This window comes from Oncorhynchus mykiss, chromosome 5 (genome assembly GCF_013265735.2).
Source record: "Oncorhynchus mykiss isolate Arlee chromosome 5, USDA_OmykA_1.1, whole genome shotgun sequence".
NCBI classification, from domain to species: Eukaryota; Metazoa; Chordata; class Actinopteri; order Salmoniformes; family Salmonidae; genus Oncorhynchus; species Oncorhynchus mykiss.
In genome coordinates, this window is record NC_048569.1 from 32,865,586 (window position 1) to 32,885,403 (window position 19,818).

General features: G+C 42.5%; 1 protein-coding gene across 4 annotated transcripts in view; it reads left to right on the forward strand.

Moving 5' to 3' along the window:
- Window positions 1-18,514, forward strand: part of LOC110523629 (colorectal mutant cancer protein) — a 121,919-nt gene extending 103,405 nt beyond the window's left edge. For 2 of the 4 annotated variants that reach the window (XM_036977298.1, XM_036977299.1), the window contains 7 exons: window positions 941-1,041; window positions 4,312-4,495; window positions 8,186-8,420; window positions 9,068-9,280; window positions 11,845-11,936; window positions 15,691-15,813; window positions 16,288-16,468. In XM_036977298.1, the coding sequence (XP_036833193.1) occupies window positions 941-1,041; window positions 4,312-4,495; window positions 8,186-8,420; window positions 9,068-9,280; window positions 11,845-11,936; window positions 15,691-15,813; window positions 16,288-16,468 (1,129 nt within the window). Of the gene's footprint in view, window positions 1-940; window positions 1,042-4,311; window positions 4,496-8,185; window positions 8,421-9,067; window positions 9,281-11,844; window positions 11,937-15,690; window positions 15,814-16,287 lie in introns of all 4 variants that reach the window. The other 2 variants (XM_036977297.1, XM_036977296.1) reach the window with 2 other exon arrangements.
- The last annotated feature ends 1,304 nt before the right edge of the window (window positions 18,515-19,818 follow it).

Genomic DNA, 19,818 nt, shown 5'->3' on the forward strand with positions numbered 1-19,818 from the left:
TGTTTGGCTGTGTGCGTGCGTGCATGGCTGCATTTGTATATGATCTATGCCAGGGTGTGCGTGTGACTAAAACTATAATCATAAGATTGAAACATCAAAAAGAGGAACACTGTGGAGTATGTTGACAATGCCGGCTACTTTATGGTGTTTTTGCAGGCAGAAACTTGCTGTGTGTGTATTTGCGTTCTTGAGAGAGTGACTAACTCGTAGTGTTGGCGTGAGCTATTAAAGTGTGTAAAAGTATCCACAGGATTTGTTTTGGTACAGCTGAACTAGCAGGGGACTGGAGTCGAGGTTGTGTGTGTGTGGGGATGTATGTTTGTGTGTGTAAATGGTCTGCCCCTTTTAGCGTCATCCATCAAAACATACGCGCGCACACACACACACACACACACACACATACAACAAATATAGACTAGCTATGAGGAGAAAATAACTTAGAGATGTTAAATGTTTAAATTGAATGCAGGCTTCAGACTTCCTCTGTGGATGAATGACACGTTTTTAGGCTTAATAGTTAATTACCCTAGCTCTCTCTGTATTTGTTTGGAGAAAAGGTGGATTTTTTCCTGATGAGTAATCATTACCTGATTAAACAATAGTGCCTCGCTGTTTTTCTTCCATCCCCGGGCCCCAGGCAAACACGCACGCGCTATGATGACTGTAGTTAAATAGACATCAGCACCTCTCGGCCGCGTTCCTTTTGAACACGATGAAAGTGCAACACAGAGGAAGGATAAGTGGAAGCGAGAGGCCTCCACATTCCTCGTGTGCGTGAGAGAGTGCGAGAAAGAGGGAGAGAGAGCTTATGTGCGTTCTCATTTAGTAGTGCAAAAGGTTGTGTTTTCTGTCAGTCAGTGTATAGAGGCCTTTGAGCTACTTTGTGTGTGTGTGTGTGTGTGTGTGTGTGTTAACTGATATGCATGTGTTCTTTCCTCAGTGAACAGTGTATAGAGGCCTATGAGCTGCTGTTAGCCCTGGCGGAGAGTGAACAGAGCCTGGTACTTGGCCAGTTCAGAGCTGCCGGAGTGGGGACTGTAGGTGAGTCACACTTCGTGCCCACACAGGCTTGTTTGTTCTTTGATCAGTGCTGGTTTGCTCCTCCCTGCATTAAGAGACCCACAGTTGAACTCCTCCAACCAATCAAAGCAAAGAGGTCACCTCCCAAAAACACACACTTCTAATTTATTACTCTTTCACAAACTGCTCCACTCACCCATTTAATTCCTTCACAAACCTCTCCTCCATCACTCCTCTTCCCTATTCACTTCTCTCATCCTCCCATCATAAATGTCTATATCCTACTCATTTGTTTCCCCCCTTCCCCAACTCTCCTTCGGCTGTTGACAGGTGTCATGTCTTCAGTGAGGCATGTCATGCCTCATGACTCCCTTGTCTCACACACTTCCCCCACTCCCAACCTCACCTTTTCCCCTTCAACACAAAAACACTCTCTCAGAAGAACATCCCCTTAGGGTAAATTCATTTGAATTCAATCACTTTTTGACAGCACCCCTTTTTATTTTAATGAAATCTTCCATACACATTTTTCCCAATGTAGAAGTGCTCAGTAAGTTACTTTTTTGAACTGAATGCCAAACTATTCAAGAGATTAAGGTGCTGAAAGTGGACCCATTTTGCATACCCTACCATAATATGAGACATCCATGTCTTCAGCACTGGAAAAGATAAACGGTTGAATTTTATATAATTTAAAAGCTTACAAACAGGGCTGTCAAACAAAACAAAAAAATCTGGAGAACAAATGAAATGTTTCTTATTTTTTTTTAAAATCTCTTTCCACTCACAGCCCTTTCATCCCGTATGTCACATTTGTCATTGATAGGCGCCTCGCCTAAATTGGAACACAGTGCTCAGGTTCTCCTCTTCACAGCGCAGGATCGGTTTTGACTGACATCTGTCATAAACCTCAGCACTGTGCGCGACAAGAAGCCCCCATCCCTCCTGCTAATTAGGCTACTTTTGCACATTTTTTGTTGTCTGAGTTAGGAAAATACTGTAAATTGAGAGGAGTCGATGAGTTCTGAAAGATGAGACTATTTGAGGATTATATTAAATACCGCTTTGATGTCATACAAGCAAACCACACACCCATGAGTCCAAATGTCCAAATGTGCACTTCACATTTCCATATTTAAAAACTCATATACTTTTACAGTTCTTCTGTTACAAACATTTCAATTTGGCCCCATCCATATAGGCCAATTTCCACTAGTGTAAGGGGTTAATTAACCTTTAATGCCAATTATTAAGCTATTGATTTTATATTTACATACAGTACCAGTCAAAGGTTTGGACACACCTACTCATTCCAGGGTTTAACACAAATGGAATCATGTAGTAACCAAAAAATATAACGTCTCCTCCAGGCTGTGTAAGGGCTATTTGACCAAGAAGAAGGGTGGTGGAGTGCTGCATCAGATGGCCTGGCCTCCACAATCACCCGACCTCAACCCAATTGAGATGGTTTGGGATGAGTCAGACCGCAGAGCAAAGGAAAAGCAGCCAACAAGTGCTCAGCATATGTGGGAACTCCTTCAGGACTGTAGGAAAAGCATTCCAGGCGAAGCTGGTTGAGAGAATGTCAAGAGTGTGTAAAGCTGTCATCAAGGCAAAGGGTGGCTACTTTGAAGAATCTCAAATATAAAATATATTTTGAATGTTTAAAACTTTTTTGGTTACTACATGATTCCATATGTGTTATTCCATAGTTTTAATGTCTTCACTGTTATTCTACAATGCACAAAATAGTAAAAATAAAGAGAAACCCTTGAATCAGTAGGTGTGTCCAAACTTTTGACTGGTACTGTATGTTGTAGCTTAGATCCTATTTTACGTCATCTAAGGTTCTTGTGATGTGACCGCCATTGGTTGAGACACATGCTCTTGAATACAGAGTTGGTGTCATGTTTTGCCTGATAAATGTACTAAAATGGGAATAAAATTGATATGTCAGCTTTCAAACGGTACCACAAAGATGGTTGCAGGTCCACACATGAGAGAATGCTGACTTGAATGGGAATGTCTGTCGTTTTAAATTATACTTTCAATCCTCCATAGGAAACTTATTGAAATCATGGAAATATAGATAATAAAATAGACAACCATTTAAGTTGACATTTGACGGTGGGTTGTTGTAGTAATTAGAAGTTACAATTTCAATTCATTTAAAATGTCAGTGATATACCAGCTAAATTGCGGTAGGCCCATTCTATGAATTCTATTTCTATGATTGAAATGACACCCACCCTGCATTCAAGAGCATGTTTTGTCTCAACTGATGGCGGGAACAACACAAAAACCTTAGATGTGAAATAAGGTCTAAGTTACAACATATGCGAATATGAAAAAACCCAGAGTTTACATGTTTTTGGCAGCAGGTATCCTAGCGGTTAGAGCATTGGGCCAATTGGGCCAGTAACCGAAAGGTTGCTGATTCGAATACCCGAGCCGACTGAAAATCTATCTGTGCCCTTGAGCAAGGCACTTAACCTTAATTTGCTCCAGGGGCGCCGTACTACTATGGCTGACCCTGTAAAACAACTTATCCGGTGTATGTGACAATATATTCTTTTGGTGTATCTTTTGCGGATAATTGACTTTAAATGTAAAAAATTGCAAATTTTATTAAAACATTTTTTTATGAAATAATAAAATAATGTAGTTTGTACAACTTTTAAATGATATCAAACTCAATTGTTTATCTTTTCAAATGATAAAGTTATGGATGTCTCATGGTATGGGGTATGCAAAATGGGTCAACTTTCAACACGAATGTTTTGGTATTCGGGTCCAAAAAGTTACTTTCTGTCCACTTCTAAGATGGGATGCTGTAAAAAAGTGATTGAATTCAAATGGATGTGGTGCAGCGGTCTAAGGCACTGCATCTCAGTGCTAGAGGTGGCACTACAGACCCTGGTTCGATCCCGGGCTGTATCACAACCGGCCGTGATCGGGAGTCTCATAGGGCGGTGCACAATTGGCCCAGGGTCATTAGGGGAGGGTTTGGCCTCGGTAGGCCGTCATTGTAAATAAGTATTTGTTCTTAACTGACTTGTCTAGTTAAATAAAGGTTAAATAAAATTTCAATAAGCGTATTCATCTAATGCTGACCAACTTTACATACAGTATTTATAGCCTTTTGTAGCCATATTTACATTGTCAGTTTGAATGCTCCATTCGATCATTTTGTTCATATGGCATATCTCATTGGCCTTGTGAGAGCCCTAAAATGACTGCAGCGAATGCAAGTTATTTGACAGTTCTGTCTGTCTGTGTGTGTGTATGCAGGTGAGCAGTCGGGAGAGGAGAGCATCACTCAGATCCTGAAGAGGGCTCACGACTGCAGGAAGATAGCAGAGAACGCAGCCAAGGATCTGCTGGGCAGGCTGGACGGTAGCTGTGGAGCTGCATTCGCTGTGACCGGCTGCAGCGTTCAACCATGGGAGAGCCTGTCCTCCAATAGTCACACTAGGTTTGTGTGTGAATGTGCATGTGTGTGTATGTGTGTAGAGTGTCTTCTAGCAGCTGTGTGTGTGTGTGTGGTGTGTGTACTTGTTTGAGAATGTCTGCACATTGGTAATTATCCCATGTGCAATACGTGTTTAACTCACCAATGTTTGTTTCTTTTCTATGAGAATCTTTCTAGTTCATTGCTTATATGGCAATCCATCCCCTAAATATTCTGTATTGAAACATAATTGAGGCCAACCCTCTGCTCACGTGCCCATGACAGTTCAGGCAAGGAAGCTGCTCCCTAAACAAATCATTAATCTACAGCCACTGCTCCGGGAGAGAGAAGACAAGACATTCATATGTGGCTCACATGTTCAGGAGCACAGCAGACAATTGACAATTAATGTAGGAAATGAGAGTCCACGGTGCTGTGCTGTCAGACCAGTACACTAACGGACATTCCCTATGCTGGATCCACATCACTGATCCCACGAACGCACACACGCACAGCAGGGAATCACACGCTGGCTTAGTCATAGACACAAATTCATAATAAAATCTTTCCCTCCTTCACACATGTACATACAGTTCATTCAGCAAGTTTTCAGACTCTGCAACTTTTTCCACATTTTGTTACATTACAGCCTTATTCTAAAATGGATGAAATAAAAACATGACCATGTCAATCTACACACAATACCCCATAATGACAAAGAAGAAACTGGTTTGCAAATGTATTCAAAATAAAAAACAGATCACCTTATTTACAAGTCGGAAGTTTACATACACTTAGACTGGAGTCATTAAAACTCGTTTTTCAGCTACTCCACAAATTTCTTGTTAACAAACTATAGTTTTGGCAAGTTGGTTAGGACATCTACTTTGTGCATGACACAAGTAAATGTTCCAACAATTGTTTACAGACATGTTATTTAACTTATAGTTAAATTAAGTTATAGTAATTCACTGTATCACAATTCCAGTGGGTCAGAAGTTTACATACACTAAGTTGACTGTGCCTTTAAACAGCTTGGACAATTCCAGAAAATGGCTTTAGAAGCTTCTGATAGGCTAATTGACATAATTTGAGTCAATTGGAGGTGTACCTGTGGATGTATTTCAAGGCCTACCTTCAAACTAAAATGAGTCCTTTATCGACATAACCTGAAAGGCCGCTCAGCAAGGAAGAAGCCACTGCTCCAAAACCGCCATAAAAAAGCCAGACTACGGTTTGCAACTGCACATGGGGACAAAGATCGTACTTTTTGGAGAAATCTCCTCTAGTCTGATGTAACAAAAATAGAACTGTTTTGCCATAATGACCATTTATGTTTGGAGGATAAAGGGGGAGGCTTGCAAGCCAAGGAACACCATCCCAACTGTGAAGCATGGGGGTGGCAGCATCATGTTCATGTTATGGGGGTGCTTTGCTGCAGGAGGGACTGGTGCACTTCACAAAGTAGATGGCATCATTAGGACGAAAAATGATGTGGATACATTGAAGCCACTTCTCAAGACATCAGTCAGGAAGTTAAAGCTTGGTCGCAAATGGGTCTTCCACATGCACAATGACCCCAAGCATACTTCCAAAGTTGTGGCAAAATGGACAACACAGTCAAGGTATTGGAGTGGCCATCACAAAGCCCTGACCTCCTATAGAACATTTGTGGGTAGAACTGAAAAAGCTTATGCGAGCAAGGAGACCTGCAAACCTGACTCAGTTACACCAGCTCTGTCAGGAGGAATGGGCCAAAATTCACCCAATTTATTGTGGGAAGCTTGTGGAAGGCTACTCGAAACGTTAGACACACAAGTTAAACAATTTGAAGGCAATGCTACCAAATACTAATTGAGTGTATGCAAACTTCTAACCCACTGGGAATGTGATGAAAGAAATAACAGCTGAAATAAATCATTCTTTCTACTATTATTCTGACATTTCACATTCTTAAAATAAAGTGGTGATCCTATCTGACCTAAGACAGGGCATTTTTACTAGGATTAAATGTCAGGAATTGTGAAAAACTGAGTTTAATTGTATTTGGCTAAGGTGTATGGAAACTTCCGACTTCAACTGTACATAAGTATTCAACCCCTTTGCTATGAGACTCGGAATTGAGCTCAGGTGCGTCCTGTTTCCATTGATCATCCTTGAGATGTTTCTACAACTTGATTGGAGTCCACCTGTGGTAAATACAATTGATTGGAGATGATTTGGAAAGGCACACACTTGTCTATATACAGTCCGACAGTTGGCAGTATATCAGACTAAAAACAAAGCCAAAGCCATGAGGTCGAAGGAATTGTCCGTAGAGCTCCGAGACAGGATTGTGTTGAGGCAAAGATCTGGGGAAAGGTACCAAAAAATGTCTGCAGCATTGAGGGTCCCTAAGAACACAGTGGCCTCCATCATTCTTAAATGGAAGAAGTTTGGAACCACCAAGACTCTACATAGACTGAGCAATCAGGGGAGAAGGACCTTGGTCAGGGAGGTAACCAAGAACCAATGGTCACTGATAGAACTTCAGAGTTCCTCTGTGGTCATGGGAGAAACTTCCAGAAGGACAACCATCTCTGCAGTAGTCCACCAATTAGGTGGTAGAGTAGCCAGGCGGATGCCACTCCTCAGTAAAAGGCACATGACAGCCCGCTTGGAGTTTGCCAAAAGACACCTAAAGGACTCCGACCATGAGAAACAAGACTCTTTGGCCTGAATTCCAATGATGGTGGCAGCATCATGCTGTGGGGATGTTTTTCAGCAGCAGGGACTGGGTGACTAGTCAGGATCGAGGGTAAGATGAACAGAGCAAAGTACAGAGAGATCCTTGATGAAAACCTGCTCCAGAGCGCTCAGGACCTCAGACTGGGGGCGAAGGTTCACCTTCCAACAGGAGATTGACCCTAAGCCCATAGCCAAGACAATGCAGGAGTGGCTTCGGGACAAGTCTCTGAATGTCCTTGAGTGGCACAGCCAGAGCCCGACTTGAACCCGCTTGAACATCTTTGGATAGACCTGAAAATAACTGTGTAGCAACACTCCCCATCCAACCTGACAGAGCCTGAGAGGATCTGCAGAGAAGGATGGGAGAAACTCTCCAAATACAGGTGTGCCAAGCTTGTAGCGTCATACTCAAGAAGACTTGAGGCTGTAATCGCTGCCAAAGGTACTTCAACAAAGTACAGAGTAAAGGGTCTGAATACTTATGTAAATGTGATATTTCATACATTTTCAAAAATGTCTAAAGTATTTTTGCTTTGTCATTATGGGTGTAGATTGAAGAGTGGAAAAAACGATGTAATCAATTTTACAATAAGGCTGTAACGCATCAAAATGTGGAAGAAGTCAAGGGGTCTGAATCCTTTCCGAATGCACTGTATCTGCGTAGACACATCTTTCTTAGTTAACAGATTTGAGGCTGATTGACAATAATAAAGCGTTGTTATGCAATCATGTGTCCAACCAGGTTACTATAGTTTGGTATCAGTCTTTAGCTGGTGACTTAATTTCTCCATGTGTCAGACTTGCTTTGGCTTGAATCTGCCCATAAGGCACAGATCTAGGAACAGTTTAGCCTCTCTAATTCTGATCTTAACTGTTCAGGGGGATATAAAGGCTAGATTCTAGATGCTACAGCTATCATCCAACAGTGCATAATGTACTATACTATCTCTCATCTCTACCTGTGTGTGCGTGTGCGTGCATGCGTAGCACCACCAGTTCCACGGCCAGCTCATGCGACACTGACTTCTCCAGGGAGGACGAGCAGCGGCTAAAGGACTACGTGCAGCAGCTGAAGAATGACCGCGCGGCGGTCAAACTGACCATGCTGGAGCTGGAGAGCGTTCACGTCGACCCCCTAAGCCTGGAGATCAAGCCCCGGGGAGACACACACAGGCTGGACCTGGAGAATGCTGTGCTGATGCAGGAGCTCATGGCCATGAAGGTGAGCGAGGGAGGGAGGGAGAGAAGGGAGAGAGAGAGAGAATATACGTAGGCTTGTATGAATAAACACACAAAACGTACCCTTCAGTTTAGGGAGTTAGTTAGAATCTGACACTTTGTCCCCACAGTCCTCCTATTTTAATGACATGAAAACCTAGTCCTCATGTCCTCCCCTGACCTTGGCAATCCGTCGGGTTGATAGGATCTTGTGGTGATGGCTCCACAGGAATAGGATTACACTTCCCCTCTGAAATACTAAAGATTGAAACACTCTCACCTCTCCATGGATGGCTGAACGTTCTCTAAACAAGATGACTTGCATCAGAACTGTCCCTGTTTGACATTGACTTGCACATTATTTAGTGTTGTGGTGACATTGATAATCCCATGGCCTTCATTCTGCTATTGGCTGTACTGTGCACTATCAACTCTCTTCACTTAACCTGTAGTTAATCCCTCCCTTCTTTTCTTCCCTCCTTTATATACTTCTTTGCTCCCTCCATTTTTCCCTCTCTTTCCCCTTTCCTTCCTTCTATGTGGTTAACATCACTTGATCAGAATAATTTGTGGCTTGTGTATATTAACCTGTTTAATCCTTTCTTTCCTTGTGTGTGTTAAGCCTTTCTTTCTCTCCCTCCTCCCCCTCAGGAGGAGATGGCGGAGCTGAAGGCCCAGCTCTACCTGCTGGAGAAGGAGAAGAAGGCGGTGGAGCTGCTGCTGAGCACGCGGGAGGCCCAGGAGCAGGCCTACCTGGTGCACATCGAGCACCTCAAGGCTGAGGTGGAGGAGCAGCAGGAGCAGCGCAGGAGATCCCTCGGCTCCACTGGGAGTGGTAGTAAAGACAAGAGCCAAGCCGCCAAGGTGAAGGGACAACACACACTCATACACACACACAAGAATTCACCTCAAACAACCCCCCAGCGCTAACAGGGACAACTGCCAGGTTGAGGGTGCGCCCACATTTACGCCCTCAATTGTCGACCTCGATGTAGACCTCTTCCATCGCATCGAAAACCCCAGCCCTATCCCCAAACAGGTCTACCGCAGAGCCACAGAACAGGGTTTAGGCTTGGATTGAGACTTGTAGACCGACCTTATAGACAGTGTCTCTCCTGTACACAGCAGCACTCACTCTGACCCAGTCAGTCACATGAAATATTGAAGAGGCTCTCTGCTCTCTTTGCAGTAGTCTCTCTGTTTCACACACACACACAGACACACACACACACGCACACACACACACACACACACACACACACACACACACACACACACACACACACACTTTGTCAGTCTGTATGTATTGGGATCCTGGGATGAATGGTGTTTGAGCCCCCATAGTCAACAGTCCTGAAGCTGTGAGGAGCTGTCACTCTGAACGGTTGGCGCACTAGTACCCCCGTTAGTGAGAATCTCCTCTGTGAGAAAGCGGCCTCTACTCTACTCCTAAAATAATTGGAGTCTTTCTTATTCTGTTGGGGTTTTCTACTGGGGAGCTGTCCGTCATTCACTCTGAGCTGGGGCCCTAGAGACGGGGACACTGTGTGTCTGTGAGAGTCCTACTGTCTACACAGAGTGACAGAAATAAAAAGAAAAGACCTGCAGAGGGAGAGAGGAGAAAGGGAGAGTTTAGGAAAGGACTATTGAGAGGAAGGAAAAGTAGAAGGGGGGAGAGGAGAGAGAAGCGAAGGAAGGAAGGCAAACTAAGATAAAGACTGAGTACTACTGTGCTGCGTAACAGGAACTGACAAAAGGAGGATAAGAAAATGGGAGGAGTGGGTGAGAAAGTAGACAAAGGAGGACTTACAGAGTCTGAACTATCAAAGTCTTTTACCTGAACTCCAAAAGGTCTGCGAGGTCAATTCCATATCAGAGTGCTATGCCCCGCACACCATCCCTGCCTTGGTCTTCACTACCCATTTCTTTAATCCAGATAGATAGAGATCAGCTGTCTGTGGGTTGCCAAGATTAAGAAAGGGAGAACACAGGTGTGCTTTTCTCTGATCACAGCCTTGAGCTTCCAATGCTGGTGGCACTACATTAACCTTATAATCCACTGGATACGATAACAGTGTCCTTCCATACGTGAACACATGCACTTCACATCTCTAGGCATGTAGACACACACACCTCTATGTATGCACACACACCTCTCCATCTGTATTCACACACACATAACATATACACCCCCCCCCCCCACTCCCTGCTATCACCGTAGCTCCTTTGGTTCAATAAAGCTTAATCCTTGGTTGCTAGGAGCAACCGGCATTGAAGATGCCAATCACAGGACCATCTGTAAATGAAGGTGCTTTTCAGAGTGAATGCCAGAGCAGCAGCTATTATTGCCTTTCACCCTTCTCTGTCCTTTTCAAACCAGCCACCTTTTACATCTACAGACCAGTTCTCATTGTTAGGGTCTAGAAATGGCCTGCTTGATTGGATCTCGCACACTGGGAACACTAATAGGCACACACACCTCCTGCCGTGGGAGAGTATACATGCACACACACACACACACACACACACACACACACACCATCATTCCACTCAGTCAGAGCCATTCATCATGCACACACAAACACTGCAAGCCCAATCAAGCATAGTTCACACAGCACAAAGGCTATTACCCAACACACACACCGACAAAACACTAACCAGCATCTCCCAGTATCTTCCCCTCCTCCCTGGTCTCTTCCCATATCCATTTCTCCACTAGCTTTAATGGAAGCCATGTTCCAATATCTATCAACAGCCCTATAATAAAATCAGGCTAGCAGCATAGCAGGCCCTGAAAGTATGACAGCATACCTGTAACTCGATAAGTCATGTAGCATGCTAAATAAATGCTCTGACATGCTTGTCCGTTGTGAATCAAGCTGTATTGTTCTGTAATCCAGGTGTAGGGAAAATACACTGGGATAATAGGTTGAAGTGGTAGTGCTGCCACCTCATGAACCGGGTGTGCATGTAACAGCTTGAGGTAAACGTTGCGCCTAACCACAGATCTTGGATCAGATTACCCTCTCCAAATCATAACGTCAACCAGTATGTTGAGACATGCAGAGCTGACCTTAGATCACTGTCTTTAGAGGCAACTCATCCTTCTCTCGCAGGTCTGAGAGGGAATGTCCTGCGGAGTAATCAGTGTTTTGGGATAGGCGACATGGGCTTGGTTTGTTAATGCGATTTAGTTATATGGCTGGTTATGTAATGGTGTCTTGAGCTCTTTTCCTTGTTCTGTTGTGTGTTATGGTATTGAATTAGAGTGATTGAGGCCAATGTTAACTTGATCACTGTAAGTCTTGTATCTGTAGGCAGCCTAATCACCTCAGCCCATCACGTCACCAGGCCTGGTCTGAGAATGGTCATTAGTAGCACTGTGTGGTTGTAGACCAGCTCCTCCTCATGGAAGTGTTATGTTCCAGGATTGTGGAGACTCTCCGGCCATCAGCTTGTCAGATCTGAGGACACTTAATGACAGCGACCTGGCAGCAGAGCTCACCAGCGCACTGAGACGGTAAGAAACCCAACACACTGTGTGTGTGTGTGTGGTTTTTGTTTTTGTTTTTACTATCCTTGTGGGGAACATAAGTCCTCATAAGAATAGTAAAACAAGGAAGATTCGGGGACATTTCGCCGGTCCCCACAATGAAAAATGCTATTTTAGGTGTTAGGTTTAGGGTTAGGGAAATTAGGATTTGGAATAAATTATTTGGTCCCCACAAGGATAGTAAAACAAATGTGTGTGTGTGTGTGAGACCTGGGATAACTATAATTCTAGCTATGCTTTGTGTAAAGATTTTTGTTTTCAGGGGAACAGATAGTTACTTTGGAGGTGACTACAACTATCTGAATACAGATCTGAGAAAGCAATAATATCAGTTTGTGACAAAACAAGTAAGTATAGTGTAGAGAATCATTGTACCATCTAAACCACTGTGAAATATATTTTCCAGAACCAAAAATATTGTATTTTCTACAGTTTGAAACCCGAAAGTAAGCCCAGGAAGCATAGAAATAGCGCACATAGAACATATCTACCGCTTCTTATACTTGCTTTCAATGAGTGACACATCTATAACACATATTTCTATGTGCATTTGGTCGGGTTTCCCAAAAAGTTACATATGGCAGTTTTAAAGGAAGTGACGACTTTTCTGAAATTATTGAATTGGCTGCCTTCAACTAATGTCAGGGCTGTATCTGGAACTGCATGTTGAATATGGAAATAGAATGAATAGAGTACACATAATTGCATACTATTCCAATCTATCTGACAGTCACATTTGATCTACACAATACATTTCCATCAGAACATTTTGTAAATGTCCATTCTCCTGAATGTCCATTGCCCCAAGTGTACATAATTAAGTCAAAGCAATGATATTTTGTACAGATAAGTATAAATAACTTGTATTGCTCAACTACTGTATGACTCTTTCAACATGCCACTGAAAAGGTAGAATGCAGTAATACATGATACGATACCTGTAAATACTGCAGAGTAATTCAAATACATTTGCAAACATTGCATACAGCAAGTTGAACACTGAGCAAAAAACATATTCCAACCTCTGTCGTTCTGAGGGTAAGTGTTCTTGTTTCAAACACACTTTATACCATTTTTTATTTTTATTTAACCCTTATTTAACCCTTATTTAACTAGGCAAGTCAGTTAAGAACAAATTCTTATTTACTATGACGGCCTAGGGATGGGATAGCTTACTCAGAATACAAACTGGCATGATTTTCCACCTACCTTTGCTATAGTTGATTCAATAAGGCAGTTTGGGGATATTTAGTTTCCTTTCGACACTTAATAGCCATATTTTGTTACTGTTAGCTTTCTCAGTAACACTTAACATGAAACTGTTCTTGTGCCTGTGTAATAAAACTTTAACTACATTAGGAACAACATTTTATTAGCATGTTGTTGCATTATAACTTGGGAATTGCATTTTAATTGCATAGCAACAAGCTGCAAGTTTTTGTATCTACTATACACAAGAGGAATAGTGACTTACTTATTCCATTCGTATAAAAACTCCAGTATTATGCAATTATAAAGCAATTTCCAAAGTCCTATGTGACAACAATGTTGCTATTGTAATAATCACTATTGTAATAATAAAGTTACTACACCAGTATAGAAACTGGATGTCAAGTGTTACTGTATTGCCTTATGTCTCACTCATTATGAAAATACACTGCTCCCAAAAAATAAAGGGAACACTAAAATAACACATCCTAGATCTGAATTAATGAAATATTCTTATTAAATACTTTTTTCTTTACAAAGTTGAATGTGCTGACAACAAAATCACACAAAAATGATCAATGGAAATCAAATTTATCAACCCATGGAGGTCTGGATTTGGAGTCACACTCAAAATTAAAGTGGAAAACCACACTACAGGCTGATCCAACTTTGATGTAATGTCCTTAAAACAAGTCGAAATGAGGCCCAGTAGTGTGTGTGTCATACACGTGCCTGTATGACCTCCCTACAACGTCTGGGCATGCTCCTGATGAGGTGGCGGATGGTCTCCTGAGGGATCTCCTCCCAGACCTGGACTAAAGCATCTGCCAACTCCTGGACAGTCTGTGTTGCAACGTGGCGTTGGCGGATGGAGCTAGACATGATGTCCCAGATGTGCTCAATTGGATTCAGGTCTGGGGAACGGGCGGGCCAGTCCATAGCATCAATGCCTTCCTCTTGCAGGAACTGCTGACACACTCCAGCCACATGAGGTCTAGCATTGTCTTGCATTAGGAGGAACCCAGGGCCAACCGCACAAGCATATGGTCTCACAAAGGGTCTGGGGATCTCATCTCGGTACCTAATGGCAGTCAGGCTACCTCTGGCGAGCACATTGAGAGCTGTGCGGCCCCCCAAAGAAATGCCACCCCACACCATGACTGACCCACCGCCAAACCGGTCATGCTGGAGGATGTTGCAGGCAGCAGAACGTTCTCCACGGCGTCTCCAGACTCTGTCACGTCTGTCACATGTGCTCAGTGTGAACCTGCTTTCATCTGTGAAGAGCCAGTGACGAATTTGCCAATCTTGGTGTTCTCTGGCAAATGCCAAACGTCCTGCACGGTGTTGGGCTTTAAGCACAACACCTGTGGACGTCGGGCCCTCATACCACCCTCATGGAGTCTGTTTCTGACCGTTTGAGCAGACACATGCACATTTGTGGCCTGCTGGAGGTCATTTTGCAGGGCTCTGGCAGTGCTCCTCCTGCTCCTCCTTGCACAAAGGTGGAGGTAGCGGTCCTGCTGCTGGGTTGTTGCCCTCCTACGGCCTCCTCCATGTCTCCTGATGTACTGGCCTGTCTCCTGGTAACACCTCCATGCTCTGGACACTACGCTGACAGACACAGCAAACCTTCTTGCCACAGCTCGCATTGATGTGCCATCCTGGATGAGCTGCACTACCTGAGCCACTTGTGTGGGTTGTAGACTCCGTCTCATGCTACCACTAGAGTAAAAGCACCACCAGCATTCAAAAGTGACCAAAACATCAGCCAGGAAGCATAGGAACTGAGAAGTGGTCTGTGGTCACCACCTGCAGAACCACTCCTTTATTGGGGGTGTCTTCTAAATGCCTATAATGTCCACCTGTTGTCTATTCCATTTGCACAACAGCATGTGAAATTTATTGTCAATCAGTGTTGCTTGCCAAAGTGGACAGTTTGATTTCATAGAAGTGTGATTGACTTGGAGCTAGATTGTGTTGTTTAAGTGTTCCCTTTATTTTTTGAGGAGTGTATATTTGTTAATCATTTTGAAGCTGCAAAAGTGGTCTACTCGAATGATGAGGGGATTCCATGTCCCTCGTGTATTTAATTATAGGCTGTATTAAGATTCATATCTACGAGCCCTCCAAACCATGTGCTTTTGATCATATATATTTAGACTAATTCAACAAACTGTTGTAGTTTTTGGTTCTTCATCAAATAGTTGGCAGCCATCACATAAATATTTGTTTATTTTCAAATAATGTGCATATATTCACATACCTTCAAATATTATTTAGTTTTCTGACAGGTATTCAAAATACTTAAAAATGAGACCTGTATTTGAATATCAAATAAAATAGTTGCCTTTTAGTTGAAACCCTACATAAACTGCTGTATATTCGACTACCTTGAGTTGGTATTTGTTGGTATTTTCAAGTAAATTACAAAAATACAACTATTTTCCGCCTAGGTCTGGTGTGTGTGTGTCTTCCTGACTCATCCCGTGTGTGTGTGTGTGTGTCTCAGAGAGAAGAAGCTGAAGGGGCGTGTCCAGGAGCTGGTGGCAGCGCTGGAGAGACTAACCAAGAGCAGCGAGGTCCGCCACCAGCAGAGTGCCGAGTTCGTCAACGACCTCAAAAGGGCCAACAGGTAACCACGACAACACACACAGGAGGGGAGGAAATATGTTTTGTGACTAAAAGTGGAAATGTTTATTGTTATTAAGACTTAATTGTGTGCGTGGGGGGGGGGGGGGGGCTTGTTTATGACTACCAATAGATAAAGAATGAAAAGGTTTTGGAAAAATGAATACAGTTCAGTTCAGACCCTTTTTATCTGTTTTGCTGTAATTGTTTTGTTTTGTAATACAGCATTGCCATCTAGTGGGAAAGGGGGTGAATTGATATAGAACAGCACTATTCTTTATGGATTGCATGAACACAATTTTCCTCCTAAACACATTCAAGTTAATTACTACATCTCACTATTTCACTTTCACTGCAACCCCTCTTTCTCTGTGACTGAACTCACCAAATCAGAACCAACTGAAGCCAATCCATCCATCTGTCTGTCTGCATTGTCCTGTCTAGCCATTTGACTCTCTCTTTCTCTCCAACTCTCTAGTAACCTGGTGGCAGCATACGAGAAGGCCAAGAAGAAGCACCAGGGCAAGCTGAAAAAGCTGGAGGCTCAAATGATGGCCATGGTGGAGCGCCACGAGACCCACGTCCGCATGCTCAAACAACGCATCGCCCTGCTGGAGGAGGAGAACTCACGGCCACACACCAATGAGACGTCCCTATGAGAACTGATGCGATGCCCTAATGAGAACTGATGAGACGTCCCTATGAGAACTCACCAGACGTCTCTATGAGAACTCACCAGACATCACTACGAGAACTCACTGGACATCACTATGAGATCTCACAAGAATACATGGCAATGAGAGACATCACTATGAGATCTCACAAGAACTCACTAGGAGAACTCAAAGCTCCACACCAACAGGACCTCCGTGTGAGCATTATTATGAGCGGTTAGAGGAGGGAACGAGGGAGAGGAAAGACTGATGTGTGTTGAGAATGTAACCCTTTCCTACCAACCCAGAGATACCCTGCCGTCCTATTGGGCACGTACACGTGGGGGAGGACACTGCGGTGATAGCTGCAAGGTCATTGGCTAGCTGATGGACTGGTAGAACTGCCAGGACCTATCAGAGTTGGCGCTACATATGAACACTACTCTATCAATCATCTCTGGAGAACAACACGTAATCATAATGTACTTTTTTTTAAAGCACTACTATCCTTACTGGCAAATTATTCGCTATTATGTCTCCCACTTTATTTCATATGTTTATGGTAGTCTTTAGTAGCCTTTTTGTTATCTCAAGGTTTGACTGCAAATTATTTTGGAAATATTTTAGATCAGTGTTGTCATTTAAAGTTATTCCTTTTTGTTGCCATTTGGCACTATTTTGAGCGATTCCCTTTTTAAGGAATTCCATTCTCTCAGCTCTACTTAACAACTTCACAGTTTTCAGTCTACAATGTACACTCTGCCATAGTGAAGACTCACTGAACACAAGGGCTCTATTCACTCCAACCTTTCACTGGGTTTGACGTCTGAATATGTCAAAAACATCATTCTTCTTGCACTGTCATTTGAATTGTCACACAGGTAACAATGTTGTCTTTGATGTAACTGGCAAGCCTGCTTCCCAGATTGGGATAGGGCCCTAAGTCAATACCTCATAGTGTGCAAAATGTCCTTCCAATATGTATGGCAGTGTTTCAGCACGGGCCTTGAACTGTACAGCAGTGAATCAATCGCAAAATACTGTAGTAGGTGTGTGCATGGAGGGGAGATAACAATAGGGTTTTAAGTGTGTGTGTGTGTGTGAGAGAGAACGTTTGAGACAGAGATACAAGATTATGCCTTGTCATCCCCTTCATACACACAGAGTTGTTGTACACACACAAACATCCTTTCCAGCCACAGCACTTTTCACTTCCCGCTGGATAATATCACCACATTTCCTTGTTGAGGACTCTTTGTTTTTCTGCAAGACTTAAACCTGCAAGACCTGTTAACCAATGGCTGCTCCACTTTCTCTGGACGAGGGAACCACATACTATTCTATAGCAATCTGAGATGCTGCATTCTCCCACTCTACCTGACTGCTATATCGTTCAACATACTGTATCTAGCTACTAGAAGTATACTTAAGCAGGGACAGACTGGTACCCAGATGACACCCATGTTTCTAGATAACCCTCAATAGCCTGGTATACAGACATTTTAATTAGGCAGGGGTGGGTCAATTGCATATAAATTCCATCTAATTTATTCATGGAAATTGTATTTGACAATATTTTTGCTTCGATTCATTAACCAAATGTCCTTTTCATTCCTTGAGTTTCAATGTATTTACCCCAGTCCTGCTATTTGGTAAGACCCACAGCATATGAAAGCAAGCACTGGCATGTAGACTATTAGTGTAGTAGTGATGTCATTTCCTCTTAATAAACTGATTATAATATTACTTATCACGCAAATACCTGTACTCTGTTTCTGTTGCGCATCTCGACCAGACCACACTCAGGTGAATCTGGGGAATAATCCAGTTGAGTGGGTGGTCTCACCTTCTGTTCTGTGAATGAGACGAGGGGTTAGAGGGGTAGCAAAGGGGGGGGGGGGGTTAAGAAAGGAGGGTTAGCAAACTAATGACCTTATTTGCACAGATATGTTTTGTAATCAAATCTTGGCAATCATTGTTTTGTTGGTTTTTATACAAATAGTATTTGTTTATATTATAAAGTAATAAACCAATTTTAAAGTAAAATGCCAACTGAGTGCTTCTCTGTTTTTCTTATGCTACAATAACGCCTGTCACGCAAACCAGCATTGATACATTCAGAAGACCAGGTTTAAAGTATAATTTTAAAAAACATGTCTGTCTGTATTACGAGACTACTCTATTTTTAGTAATGTACAACTTATTTCTCACTTACAATTATTCTTTGGAACGCTGCTTCTCTTACACCGTTTAAGCTAGAAACACCATTTAAACGTAAAAACGTGTCGACTGGTCAGGAACATTTTGATATCTTTTATACTTTTTTAACTATTAAGCTTTTTGTCCATCTTTTTGTCCTCCATCCACTTATGGGATTTCTTCAGCATTCTAAAGGCCCCATTGTTACAAACTCCCAGACTTCCAACATTCTATTCACAGTAAACAATGTAACTTTTGACAAAGATCAGCTACTTTGACCACTTTCCCAACAACTTAGGCAAGAACGTATACAATCTTTGTCTACTTCTCTGCTATTGAAATCTGAAATCAGAACCGAATTATCTTCTACCAATCAAGAAGTAAAGCTGTTTTAGAACCGCATCAACTAGTTTCATTAAGCTAACTTCCCTATGTTGAATATAACTGGAACTTTGAAAAATGTAAAACAATAGCAATGGAGAGCACAGTTATTTATACTGCACTCTAACTGCAGTAACACTGCAAAATTACTTCAGTAAAAATAGCTTATTTTGGATGCAGTGTTTGCACCATACTGCAGTTATACTGCACTCAAACTGCATTTTTTTTTTCGTAAGGGGGCCTTTCATGGCAAATAGTGTGGCCCTCTACGTCACAATGGGATTCGAGGAGTTCTAGCTTCTGTTGCTAGGACTGTTGCTAAAACTTTCAACATTCTGACCGGATTACATAATGAACCAAAGTGTCTGTTGCTATGCTGGTTGCTTGGCTCTATTTTACCTCGTAGGAGGATGCAGACAGTTATAGAGCTATTTCACCTCATAAATTATTACCTCAGAATTACTCTCAAAGGAGAGGTAGAGGGGGACACTATTTGGCCGGGAGACATTATTTGGCATGACAGGCCCACATTCAAAAGTAATAAGGTTGATATAGTATTCTATTAAAGTAATCAGACCAGATATTTTAATATATTTCACTTTGATTATATTCCACTGCTTCACTTAAGAAAAAACTTTTAAACTTCTTCAACTACCACAAAAATACATTTAAAGAGCTGAAGCAAGTCACAAATAGTTTCTTCATGGGAAATTACCATCTAGTTTGTAGTGCTACACTGCTACTTGCAAGTCTTAAGTATCTGTCTCCATAGTAAC